This window comes from Dendroctonus ponderosae, unplaced genomic scaffold (assembly GCF_020466585.1).
Source record: "Dendroctonus ponderosae isolate FM_Combo_2020 unplaced genomic scaffold, Dpon_F_20191213v2 Dpon_F_20191213_1, whole genome shotgun sequence".
Lineage (NCBI taxonomy): Eukaryota > Metazoa > Arthropoda > Insecta > Coleoptera > Curculionidae > Dendroctonus > Dendroctonus ponderosae.
Window position 1 is genome coordinate 41,003,033 of NW_026017110.1, and position 14,168 is coordinate 41,017,200.

Below are 14,168 nucleotides of genomic sequence, written 5' to 3' on the forward strand. Positions count from 1 at the left end.
CCAATCCAACGTGGGATTTTTTCAAAATAATGCTTAATAACAAAGTTGAAATTCGATCTTCAACTGTTAATATCTTCTAGAAATTTTCGAAAAAAAAATTTTTCTATATTTTTCTGGTACTCGCCCAAGGGAGCCTCTATCACCCCTTAAAAGGAATGACGTCAATTTTGAATCACCCTATACTATTTTTCAGAGACATAAAGTATAAGACTCTTGCGGATAATGCTGTATAAAATCAATTATCAAATATTAAAATATAAATAACCAAATATTAAATATTACAACATTTTACAATTTATGAAAATAGTCTACGGCAGCTCATAGACATGAACCAATATTGCAAATGAGAAGGAAGGAAAAGAAAATGAACAATAAAGCTTTCCGCTTTATCGATTCCTGTGAGTACCGAGACTTACTATAGAGAACAAAACAGGGGCGACTGACAACCGGTCACTTTTGTCCCCAGTTTCCGATCGTCTAACGATGAAAACAAAAAAACCAACTGTCAAACGGGTTACAAGTGAACAAAAGTCCTAATACAACCGTGAATATGAAAAATATGCTAATTTTTACCGACCAGGTGTCTTGACTGAAAAGGCCGCAAGTGAACCTGAACAACAACGATAAGAGAGAAGCAAGAAAGCAACTGCTCTACTACTTCCAAACAACGTGAATCAATGTTGGTGATTCAGGATTAGATGTCGAAAATCGGTTCCTTCTATGAGGTTACTGGGGCTTAGGACAAAGGAGTATACGCGCGGGTATGTGTTAAGGATGAATCGTTTTTTAACCCAAATGTCGGTTATAATTGCCTGTGAGATAACTAATAAATTTGCCCCTCTGTAATATTTATATTATACAGGGTCAATTATGTACTTAACGAAAATTAATGAAAATTCCTCCGTGAGAAGCGATATGGTTTTCTGTTGAAGAACTATTTTGAATAGAATGTGCTATCTTTATGTAACACATTGAAATTGGTTGATACAGTTTTAAATACGTAGGACAGCGTCCTAAAAATAATCTGCATAATTTGACCTGATAATTTTTCGTAAATTAGCGTGGGTTTATATGCAGATTATCCAATTATACAGAGTGTCCCGCGAATATAGGCTGCTGTTCGTAATTTTAAAAATATAGTTATAATAAGTCGAATAATTTCTGGTCATGTTGACGCAACTCTGCTTAGTACAGGGTGGGCCAAATTGGACACTTTTCAATGGTCTGAGCTTCTATTTTTATGGCAAAATTAATGACGAAAACCGTATGTCAATATATCTAACAGTTTCCGAGATACAGCTTTTCCAGAAATCTGCACTTTTGGAAAAGCTATCTAACTCTTTTCCTGTAATTTTTTTTTGGGTTGTCATTTAAACTTGAAGAAACTTTTAAGCTCTAATAGGTATCATGGAATGCTTCAGTAATACAAATAATGTGATATATGTTTGTAAAGTTATTTTTAAGCGGAAGTTCAATGTGGCAAAATATACAGAGTTAGAGAGCCTTTCGCAAAATGCAGATTTCCGAAAAAGACGCTCAATCTCGGAAACTGTTAGAGATATTGACGGTTTTCGTCATTAATTTTGCCATAAAAATCTAGGCTCAGACACTGACATCAGTTTTGTCTATCTGGTATAGAAATGGTAGTTTCCATTTAAAAGTTTCCAATTTGGCCCACCCTGTACAGTAAATTTTTTAAGTGGTTCTTTAAGTTGCTTATTTTAGTTGGTTAAAATATTTATATTTTATTATATAAAATGACAAATGCAGTGCTGAGCGTTATTACCGATTCTGCCCAAATGATAAAATATTGTGCAATGGGAGTTTGCAGTCTCAAAAAAAGTGTAATTTACTTAGGCAAGCATGTATTAAGCTTTTATACAGATTGATCAGCATAAAATGTAAAATTTGCCAAAATGGTCGGAAGTAACGGCCTTCATTAAATCAACCTCAACGCGAAAACAGCAAGACTTATATTATTCGTAATTAAAAAAAAACCATAGCGTCATAAAAATTTTAATTTCTAATCCACATATATTCAGAATAATGAAAGAAAAACTAATTTAAATTACCACTTTTAACACCCTGTCTTTCCAAAAATATGAACTTTCGGACAGAACATGCTGGCGCCAAAAGCCATCATCTGACATGTGAAATCTCTAGATTCTGGTTGTCCCATTGTTAATGAATCACCCAGTACTTATTTAAACAACCAAAACGACAGAACTTTCATTTTGGGCCGATCAAAGTCAAGCAAGTCATAAACATATGAATAAATGTTTTAAATATCCCTGTTTGCATATAAATCTGACACGTCTGGAACAAATAAGATAAAATATTGTATAATAAATATGACAGAAGAGCAGAATTTAATAGGATCATTTAAGTATGACTATCGTAGATACTTACTATCGAATTGTCGAGACCTTTGCGGCGAAAAAGAAGACTTTCTACGTTTCTGCATGTAATGTAATCAAAAATATTTTAAATGTGGCGAAATAAATACTTACTAGTATGAAGAGTGTTTCTATCACAGCCCTTAACTGTTTGGATATTCTCAACAATTTTAATGTCTACTCTAAAATTTTGAAAAATTTCATTGTGACTTTAGTAAGTAAATAATTAGAAAAACTAATAACTTTACAAAGATGATTCACCGGCGGCACAACAAAGACATAAAAATAAATAAAGTAAAATGTACTAACCCTAAAGAAACTATATCCATTGTTTTCAGTTTAGTACAAAGGAATCTGAAACAAAACGGGGAAACCTCGACAATGGAATTCTCTGAGGAAAAGAAAAGAAACCTTAAGCTCGTCCCTAGAGACTTTCGGTAAGCGCCTAACTTGCGATTTAGGCTTTTAATAATGTCCCCATAAAACTTTAATTAATTTACTTTTCAGGTCTTTTGTGTCGGAGTCTTTATGCCTTGTTTTTGCGTGAAGTATTCAGGCTAAGCTTTGAAGAATGAGTAAAAAAATTAATGAGGAAATATGCTTATTTTCCCGTAAATTGCCGCTTCACGTCATGTTATTTCCAGAGGGTTGACACGTCGGTAGGAAAATAGGGTGCTAAAAGCCACGTTTATTAAAGACCTTTTGGTTTAGTACATTCATACTATCATAAATTCCCCAGTGTTCTAGGAGGACTATAATTTAATGTGTTATATAAATTCAATATCCGATAATAGTTTCAAATTAATGTTATGTTTTCAGTTAAATGTGACGTTAATGTGTGGAAAATCAATTTAGTGAAAATATGTATAAGTTCAATTCTTAAAATAATAATATGCAATTTCAACTTCCATGTAAAAAAAATAGGTTTATTAGTCAGTTTACCCATTATTTGAAAATTAATCAATACAATAGCACATATGACACACACTTATTTAATGCTAATGAAGCGTGAAAATAATCGATAGTTGAAATTAATCCACACTGAAGGAAAAAATTACCAAAAAAATTACCACCATACACTTGAGAAATGTTTCGTTCAAGTAGGCTGGTAAATCACGTACACACGTAACATGGTACACCTCCAAATGATATTTCTGCCGAATAATTATTTCACTGAAATTTTCTACTTGATTTGTGCAATTAAACTAAATTAACTTTGCATCATTGGTTTGAACATGTGTGGTACTGTTTCGAATTTTACTGTCTTGCTTTTTCCTAACTTCTGGTCTGTTTTTCATGACGCTTGATGTATATACGCATGGAAATCTCTACCGCAAAGAATTAAAGTGACTCATGCGGGGAAAATGGCCACTTTATTAGAAGAAAGATATTCCCAACGCCCGAAGATTGGTTGTTCATCACACGCGAGTTTGATCGATGTCTTCAGAGCTTCAATAGATCAGGTTGCCATTCTAGAAGACCAGCGCAAGGACTTTCAAGACTCCCAAACAAAGACTGCGCTTTTTATGCTACTGTAAATTCTAAAAGAAATGGCCTTTTAACGCAAATGAGATATATAATTCCCATTTCCAAATGCCCGAAATGTTGCTCAGTGATTGTTGATTGAGTGCAATAGATCCCGAAAAACGTCCTCTCTTAATCGTGCAGACAAGCAAGCAAGGCTTGAGTTTATTCGCGAACATATAGAATGGAATTTGAATGAATCAAAAGGTCTTGTTTCCTGGTGCAGTCAGGAAAATATCAGAAGAAAGATGCAAGCATGTATAGTTTCCTATGGAAGCCCAAGAGGACGTTGGAATGGAAACCTCGCACCGATAAGCGAAACAGAGGAAAGCAACCTACACTTTGGACCGTGACCTAAAAAGAATCACAAATAATTGGATCCAGGCAGGCCGAGATAGAAATGGATGGAGGGCCATGAGAGAGTGCATGTATACATGCAAGCAGTGGACTTTCTAGGGGCTGGTTGATGATGATGGTTTCCCAACTGCCGTTACGTGGTGGCTGGCTGAAAATATTTCGGGTGGCTAAAAATTATCCTACATCTGTGCATACTATTCGTCTAATCGTTGGTAAGTTTGAGCGTGATTACACTTTAGGTGATACTGGGCCACCAGTCCACATACAACTGCAAGAAGTAACGGAAATGTTGATGCTGTAAGAGCCACTCCTACTGAAGTATCAAATTTGTCGATTTCACTACAATCACAAGAGTTACACCTTTCACTGGGGAAGTTACCGAAGGACTAGAGGGGGTGATCGAGATCTACTCCGACACCCACGCTGCCCTCAAGACATTCTCAAGTGTTAAGATGGGCAGTAGACTGATCCAGGATTTCTGGGATGCACTGAACAGAGTGGCAGAACAGAAACAAGTAAACTTGGTGTGGATTCCGGCGCAAACAGGAATTGCGGTAAACAAGCGGGCTGGTGCATTGGCAAGGCTCGGACCTTCTAAGAACCCAATAACTACCAAACCTTACATAGAGTTAAGTAACCGATAGATAGCAAGAGTTCTAAATGACTAGGCTTTTAGAGCCACCACAGAGATGTGGAGAAAGGCGGAAGAGTGTAGACATGCCAAAGAGTTGATTCAAACCCCAAGTGACGCCAAAACAACATCCAAATGGTTGATGTCTAGGAGTCGTTATGCCCTGAGAACTCTGGTTGGGGAGAACGTTGGGGAAAACGAATTGTCGTCTTTGGAGTGAAGACGGATCCTTGCCTTTGTCAGGGAGACGGTACGCCTGGGTGGCGAAGATCACGTAAGGTGGGAATGGATGGAGGGGAATGGCAAAACGGGCCTTCACGGCCTACTCGCCGGACCCATCGGGTACCCCCACAATATAATACTTCTTTTTGAAAGAAAAGTCATCAAAAGGTGAGTCCATCGAATTCACTCCTGTAGTCGAAGCCCAGGTGGACCTTTTAATGGTGCGTTATTCACATATTAAATGGCTTAACTTGTAGCTCCGAATAGAAAAAAAGTTTTGCATTTATATTAGATTATTCATTACTTTCTATATGTTTGTTTATTTTAAACACATAAACATAAACCTTTCACATCCGAAAGATTTCGGAACAACATGCACCTTTTGCACTTCACATGGACGACAAAGTCCCGTGCGTAGTCTTGACCTGAACGGGATTAAACATATTTGTGATCTCGCTCCGGAAAACTTGGCTAAAAATTGCGCTGGAAACCGCGGTTTTGAAAGAATTTCATAACTTAAATTAAAATCGTATTTTTAGATAATGTTAAACAATGTTTTGAGTTTAATGTCAGTACTTATTTCGTTTTCATTCATCAATTTTCAGTTTATACTTATTTATAATTTATAGCTGGTGCTGTGATTTTAGCTTCCAATGTAGCAGATATAACATACTTAGGTACGTATATTTTAGAGCATGCGCTTTGTGTTACAACTTACAATTTCGAGTATTTTGCCCAATCTTGTACTGAGCAGAGCCCAAATTGCTTCATCTGCAAAAGCCTCCTTATAATTCTGAAGATGATCCTCGACTCGAAGATAGAAATTTCGCTCAATTTTTTCTGTCGGTATTTGCTCATTCCACAATATAAGGGCTGGAGTTGTTAAGTTAACGATCAATCTGAAAATGAGGCCAACTATAAAATTTAAGAATAAATGCAACTATCTAACGAAGCAATACAAAAACATATCTGACACCATAAGGATAAAATCTTAAGGTTCATAAAGAAGCACAATATACTGAAACTCCGCGTAGTAACCCATTCGTGAAATGACGGTTTAAACACAGGAAATTGAGTTCTCATTCCCCAAAGAAAATTGTTTGAAATCGAGCAGAATCTCGGGACAAAACTTTTCAATTTATTCTGGAAATCGTTGTGATGATATTGCTTTCAGCATTGACTTCCGACGAAAATTCAATCCCTTAGTTGATGGGAATTCTTGCAGTCAAACATAAATTTGCTTATAGTTTCGAGAACTGCACATTGAACTGCACATACAGTTATGGCCATAAAAACATCAATTATTAAAACGTATGGTTAAAGGCCGTACTAGTATCTGCGCTGCTGCTTATCGTATAAAGATTTAAAGTAGGTACTTAACGGAGTAGATTTTATAGAAAAATAATTTGCTTTGTATCCTTTATATATATGTACTACAACATTACTTATTTTGGCTCTTTCTTCAATTACTTTTGTAAGTACTATAATAAATATACTTGTGTTTATATAATATGTATTTTCTATGCTGCATTAAATAAAAGCGCCACTCAGCAAGTAATTCAAAGAATGGAATAAGTACCTAATCGTTAATAAACTTATTATAAGAAATTTTACTAAAAATTCTAGTTTTAAAATTTTTAGTTTTGCATCACATTGTTCTTAATTAATATTTTGTTTCTGTTTATTCCAAAACACTTCACTCTGGTGTAGCTTAATTATTCAGATTAAGAAACAGCCGAGACTTGACTTCGATTATTTACTCTTGCTGAAAATGTTACTTTGCAAAATAAGAATTAGTTGATGATTAACGGTTAATTGAGCGAAGTAGTTTTTAAATAATTATTTGCAATGTCATTATTTTGATGATCAAATTTATAATAGACACATAACTAAACCAAACAAACCTAATTAGTAATTTTTTGTCATAAGTTTAATTATTGTCGTTAATATTTCCAGGAGAGGCATAAAAAGATCTAAAAAAAGAATGATCTCTCATTCTTTAAATTCTGCAAAACTGGATTTTTTTATGATTTGTTCTACACAACTGCATGAAAACTAAAAGCACCTAATACAAAACGACTCTTAAAACCCACTCTTAATAGTGAATTTCAAAAAGCGATAAATGAAAGCTTTGTTAGTGATCTCTACAGTGAATGTCATGTGTTAAGTAGGTACCTAATACACAATTCAAAAGGATGTTGTTTTCTGTTTTTGTATATGACTTTACCTTATGTTTTATCTCATCTTATTCTTATTATCTGTTTTTTTTAATCACTTGTTCCTCACCTTCAAATAATTAATATATGATTGGACTATAACTTAAGTAGCATATCATTGGAATGCTTCCAGTTTAAAGTGCATCTTTTTTTATTATGATTTAATGAATCAACATTGCAGTTTCTCAAATAATAACTCAATCACTTATTTGGAAATGTGTCCAGACTTCGTAGGCTGTTTTGAAAATAATGACATTTGTTACAAAAAAAACTATAGATCAAAGTTTTAATATACAGGTAAACCGTCTACATTATGTTTAACGTAGTAGGTATCTCGCCTTGGGTATTCCGTTACTGCAATACTTAAATGACAAATATCCAATTAGCAAATGTAAAAAGGTGAGTTAGATTTATCTTTCATTAGTGAAACATGCTAGCCTAAACTTTGTAAACTTCAAAAGAGCGTCTCCATATATACATCAAATTGAATAAAGGGACGGACAAATTAAATCTTTGGAAGTTAAGCCTACCGCTCGGCCTACCTCCATTAAACATTTAAATTCGGATTAAATTTTGATACCGCTTTAAAAACAACCGAAGTAAGTCTAAGCCGAAAGCTTCACAACTTCGCGACAGTAACTACGGGGGTCCTATTTCAAGATTTACATATTATACTTTTGCAAAATAAATTATGCGCTCCGTTTGCTCTAAAACACAGCGGTGTTGTTTACATACGAGATGTGGGTAGCTGAATATTGCCTTGAGGCTTGTTTCAAAACATCGTTGTGATTATGTAGGTACGAGTGTGGGATAACAAGCTTTAAAGAACAAAATCCCCTTTTCTTATGTGGATTTCCACCAGGTTAGTTAGGTACCTACTACAAATTGACCAAAAATTAGAAAAAAGGTTTTTGTATTTTTGAGCATATCAAGTTGATTTGTTCCAAACGTTGCCTGAAAATTAGCAGATAAGTACGTATGTGAGTACATACCTACCACTGAAATCCTGTTTAAGTTTATTAATTTAGGTTCATATTTACATGTACCTCAACAGAATTAAATACAACATGTTTTGCTTTAATTTAGATTTTTTAATCATAACATGGAAACTTAAAAACTACTTAGAAACTCGAGATATAAACCTTTAAGAAAAGAATAAAAGTATAAATAAAACTCCATCTTAAATAATAACATAAACATTAACTTTCCAACACTGGAACTACTTTTTCAAAGCTATAATAAATTATTTCTCCTTTCATCTTAATTTTGGGAAATGCAATATCCCCAGCATCTGGTTTTCTACAGCAAATTTGTATTATCTATAGACTTTAGTCCAACTACTTCTACTTCCTGATCAACAATATTCTCTATAAAATATACATATTTGTAGGTCGTTGTGTTTCTTTTTCCTCCCTTAAATTGTACAAGTGCAAAACTTCCATATTTAGGTTCTGAAATAGGTGTCTTAGTTAAAGGAATTTGATCTTCCTAAAAAAATTGAAAATTTTCTCGAAAGTACAGTCTCCATAACTTCGTGTGATATCGAATGTTCATTTAGTTCATCGCCTGAACTCCTTTCTTCTATTTGTTTTTTTCTTTTCTCTATTTCTAGTAGTCTCCTCGTCTGCCATCCTGTCATTCCTTATTTTTTTTTTGTTCTGTGGACCCGGTATTTTATTCGCTTGTTTTTAAAAACTTTTTTCTTGAGCTACCTTTAGCCCATTCAGGACTTTTCCTGCTGTCAAAACTTCTCCATAAGTTAGCGTCAGATAAAGCCAGCAAGCACTCAATTATCGTGGTTTCAGTTTCCTGGTTTAAAGTGTTCTTTCTTCCACGATTTTCCTCCATTGAAGTCAGTCTCACATTAACTATGTTATTTAATTAAATGATTTAATTTTTATTTTTCTGTAACAATGTTACAACGTTCCAGTTTCCCCTTAATAATAGGTCTCAAAATGCGGTTCCAAAAGGAACATGTTACTTTTTTATTTTTTTAATTTAATTAAAAGTATAGAATAAAAATACACAATGATGATAGTAGAAACAGTTATGATATATAATTATTTCCTTTATTAAAAACATAATTCTTACCATTGGTAAACTTCAAATAAAATATTCTAAAATCAAAAACAAAAGTGGCCAAAAGTTACTACTGTGATTAAATATACAGGGTGATTCCAAATTGGCGGCATTCCTTTTAAGGGGTGATAGAGGCTCACTTGCGGAGTACGAGAAAAACATTGAAATTTTTTTTTTCGAAAATTTACCCTAAAGGCCTATAAGAGGAGCAGTTAACATGCAATAACCCATAATGATGGATATAAATAGGGATCTGTTTTTGAAACCAGAAATTGCCATATCCATGTTTAAACATTGGCTTCAGCTTCTTGTTTGTGGATAATTTAGTTGCTTCTGTATTAGTATGTATTGATCTGCATCTGTGCTCTGAGTTTGACTACTTGCAAAAGGGTTCGATTCTATAATTTTGCATTAAACCATGCGGGGACCACCTGACGTTCCTTAGGGACCTCAAAATCGAATTTAATTTTCCTAGAACCCCCAGAATGATCCCAAGGGTCCCTTCGAGTCCGCAGGGACCACTTTCGGAACCACTGCTCTAAAATTTGCTAAGTAAATTAAAGCATTACGAAATAATTGTCGAATATATCAACATAACAGGTACAACACCATTAGTAAACTAAGCAAATTGACAATAGCCTTTATACGTTAACTATAAAATTCTAAGGTTGTTGGTACATTACCTTAACAAGACGTCAAATAAGTCGGCCTCCTCCCAATAACTTTTTAATAAGGGCAACAAATCAGTTTGCAACACTTGAGTCTCCCCCAACTGTCTACGTATATCATGAGTTTCATCGTCCCTCCTCAAATATCTAATCAAATCCTTTACAGTCTCTAAGGTATTTGCATCCGCGTAATATTTATTCGATTTTGAGTCGAAATACCCCAGGGCATTACAGGCTGCAGCTAAATCTGCACTCAACAGAGACGACATTTTGCCAATAAGCAGTTTTTGGTCCGAGTTTCCACGAAAAGCACTTTTCACTAGCGTAAACGGCTCTGTTATTGGTAAACAGAGTTGAAAACTGCCACAGTTCGACCGGAAAAAAAATAAAGTTTGCTATTATTACGTTATGTTTCCATTCAATTTTGCCGGCAATAAAGTGATACGGCAACCAATTATCGAACGTTCTGAAAATGGTCTTCCGTTACTTGAAAAAGCACTTTTTATCACAAGTTTCCCGGAAAATTAAATTGGAAATGCACTTTAAGGTTAGACCTCACCGTACCGCGCGCGTAACTGCATATGAGCAGCTGATCCAAACAAACATTCGAAATTCGAACGACTCTGGCTCGAGTACCGTATCTCGTATGCGTACTGTATTTCATTCCTGCGTTCAACGCTCGCTCTTTGAACGCACAACGCATACGCCATCGTACCACAGCCACACAGCTGGGTGTTTGGTAAGTAGTAGTTTGTTCTATGGTAGTACTCCAAACGGAATTTGAATATAACTTTTTCAGTTCTATAAATATGAGTATTATATTGCAAGTATTATACAATACTTTCTAAGTTTTTGCTCTATGTGGTGTCAAAATTGGCATTGAGACAATTTAAAGTCCCATGATTAAAAACTTGTAATTTTTTTACTTCTAATCTGAGAAGTCACCGTTATTTACTCCATTTTCCTAGTGAGAAGTTATGTTTCTCTCCTTAGGTAAATAATAATAATAATAATAATAAAATAAGTCTTTAGTTTGCTCACCTATGTGAGTTCAAGTGATATTCCATCCATTTTCACTGCTAACATCACGGTAACTTTAAGATTTAATAACTTTTCTCAGAAGTTTTCCATAGAACTTTTATCTGTTCTCTGGAGCCTGAAAAATTATATTGCGTCAGTTTGACAACTGAACGTCATCTATCAAAAATTGCGACACTTGGAAAAATAATCGGAAATTCGCAATATAATTAATTAAATCATTTTCGCAATTATCCCTGTTAGAAGTAAAAAAAGTTCTATACAGGGTGAGTTTTTCCGGTGGCCAGTACTAGGATCTTCGAAACTATATAAGTTACAAAAAGGGTTAATTGCACAAAGAATTGTAGTTTTGCATGCTCTACTCGAAACCAACTTTATTTATCTTAAATTTAACAGTTGTCAAGATATGTTTGGGAAAAACTTATCTACGGTAAATTTTTAAATTACTCCTAGTTCCGTTGATACTAATTTAAGAGAAAAACAATAAATAGAAAACTTGTAGGAAATTGAGTTCCAAACAAAATAGCATAAGACATTTCTCCCAAATAACTATCATTTTTGACAACCATACTTGATTATTGCTTTACCGATTAGATTATTTTATTCACGAGCGACATCCCAAGATCTGCCAATACGACCCTGGCACTCTTTGCAGATGATACGGCCCTTCTGACATCCTCATGGCGCAAGGACTGCATCAGGCAACAGCTCCAGCTTGCAGTTGACGAACTACATCAGTGGTTCATAAAGTGGAAGCTGAAGATAAATGCAGAGAAGAGACAGCCCATACTTATTGGCAGGAAGCAGGACAGTGTCGATGGCAATATCACCATAGAGGGACAAATGATGGAAGGATATGCGGCCGAGTGTCACTTGAATAGACTTCAGGCCACAGAAAACAAACTTCTGCGGATGGCCGTAGATGCGCGCCCTGGTTTGTTAGAAACTCCCAAATCGACAGGGACCTGGAGTGGGAGCCACTAAGAGAGTTTCTCACAAGGAAAGCGGCAGAAGACGTCGAGAAAGCTGGAAGGTACTCCAACGAAGAGCTACGAAATCTGGTAAATTACACGCCTGAAGATCTGGGACCCAGGAAAGAAAGGCCCAGACACCAACTAGCCCACTAGTGCAACAGGTAGCAAACGGCGTAAACTGTAAGTGTGGTTATGTAGCGTTAGTAGTAATTAGCATGCATGTAGAAGTAAGGTGTAAATTAATAAGATGCCCATGCTAGCAAGCAGCTAGCATGGAGAGAATGCGATGCTATGGCATACGGATGCTGGAGCTGACAAATTCTTAGAGAGGATTACAAGTTTTAAAGGATAACTCCCGAAAACTCGTAGTACAAAAAAAGGGGTTTTATTAGTTGGTAAGAATCCAACACTACCCAGGGTTCGGAACACTGGGTGTCTTTGCGAAGATTTTTATTCCGCCAGCCGCCGGGCAAAAAAAAAGCATTTTATTACGATTTCTGTAATACATCACATCGTTAGGATTTTTTCTAAAATAAACTGTCTGCGAACAATTTATACTTTTTCAATTTAGTTGATCTACTATTGATACATTTATAGCACATATAGCATTGTTTCCATAGCAACAAATAAGCAAGAAAAGCGCGACATGATTGAAACCTACATTAGATGTGATAAAAATGCTAGACGAGCCTCTGATTACTATTTTGAGAGGTATTTTGACCGTCGTCAACCGGCCTTGCAAACAAACATTCAAACGATTATACGACAATTTGGGCACTTATCGAAGTTTTACACAGCCAAGAAATGTAGATAAAGTAATAAGTGAAGCTGTGGAGGTTAATGTCTTGGTCAATGTGAGCCAGAATCCACATATTTAACGGGAGTCGGTATCTTCAACAAATACTTCGGAATAACCTAAATTTTCTGTCGGACGAATTAGATTTAGAAGCATGGCGTAATGTGCAATGGTTTCAACATGATAGCGTTCCTCCGCATAATTTTTCCCAAGTGCGGAATCACCTAGACGTAACATTTCCGGGGGCTTGGATTGGACGAAACGAACTGACGAAAAAATCAAATAGGGCGTATCTTATGGCCACCTCAACCACGGGGTCTTTCACCTTTGGATTACTTTTTGTGGGGAGCCGTAAAAACGCAGGTTACAAAATTATTCAAACCAATATTCGAATTTAAATGCACTTAAAGAAGCTGTTGTTAGAGCATTTAAAAATATTGATGATTGGTGCGCAAGAAAAGGAAAGTATTCAGCTTTAAAGCGTTGCAATATTTGCTTTGATAATAATGGTGAACTTTTTGAAAATGTTTTACAACAAAAATTAAAGTTTTTAGAGGTAAATTTTAATTATTATTAGTATGATCCGATTTTATTAATAAAAACATTAAATGGGCAGCCGCCTTAATTAAAGTAAAGTTATCGCCAAATTTAACGTAGTAAAAATAAATACTGAAACATACTGTTATAATTTGTTACTATGGTAACAATGCTGTATGTCTTATACATACATATACATTATATCATGTTCCATGGCTGACTTCGATCAACTAAATTGAAAAAGTATAAATTGTTCGTATATCATAAATAAAGTTGACATTTTATTTTCGAAAAACCTAACGATGTGATACATCACAGAAATCTTAATAAAATGCTGTAATCGGTAAAGCAAAAATCAATTTTGGTTGCAATTTAAGAAAATTCAAATTTGTGTCATGTCAAAAATGACTTTGGAGAAATGTCTTATGTCATTTTGTTTGGAATTCAATTTCCTACAAGTTTTCGATTTAATACTTTCCTGTCAAATTAATATCAACGGAACTAGGAGTAATTTAAAAATTTACGACGAATAAGTTTTTCTTAAATATCTCTTGTCAGCTGTCAAATTTTAGAAAAATAAAATTGGTTTCGAGTAGAGCATTCAAAATCACAATTTTTTGTTCACTTGACCTTCTTTGTAACAGCTAATAATAAGAAAAAACTCACCCTGTATATACTGCGGTCGAGAAGACTATTAAATACCTCGGACATTATATCCTTCGGCGCTACG

At 34.9% G+C, this 14,168-nt stretch overlaps 1 protein-coding gene across 3 annotated transcripts in view; it reads right to left on the reverse strand.

Moving 5' to 3' along the window:
• LOC109533970 (protein timeless homolog) overlaps positions 1 to 10,682 on the reverse strand; it is a 362,432-nt gene extending 351,750 nt beyond the window's left edge. The window contains exons 1-2 of one of the 3 annotated variants that reach the window (XM_048663569.1): positions 10,109 to 10,668; positions 5,849 to 6,029 (exon numbers count right to left, since the gene is read on the reverse strand). In XM_048663569.1, the coding sequence (XP_048519526.1) occupies positions 5,849 to 6,029; positions 10,109 to 10,362 (435 nt within the window). In that variant the 5' untranslated portion in view covers positions 10,363 to 10,668. Of the gene's footprint in view, positions 1 to 5,848; positions 6,030 to 10,108 lie in introns of all 3 variants that reach the window. The other 2 variants (XM_048663603.1, XM_048663631.1) reach the window with 2 other exon arrangements.
• Between the last annotated feature and the right edge of the window lie 3,486 nt (positions 10,683 to 14,168).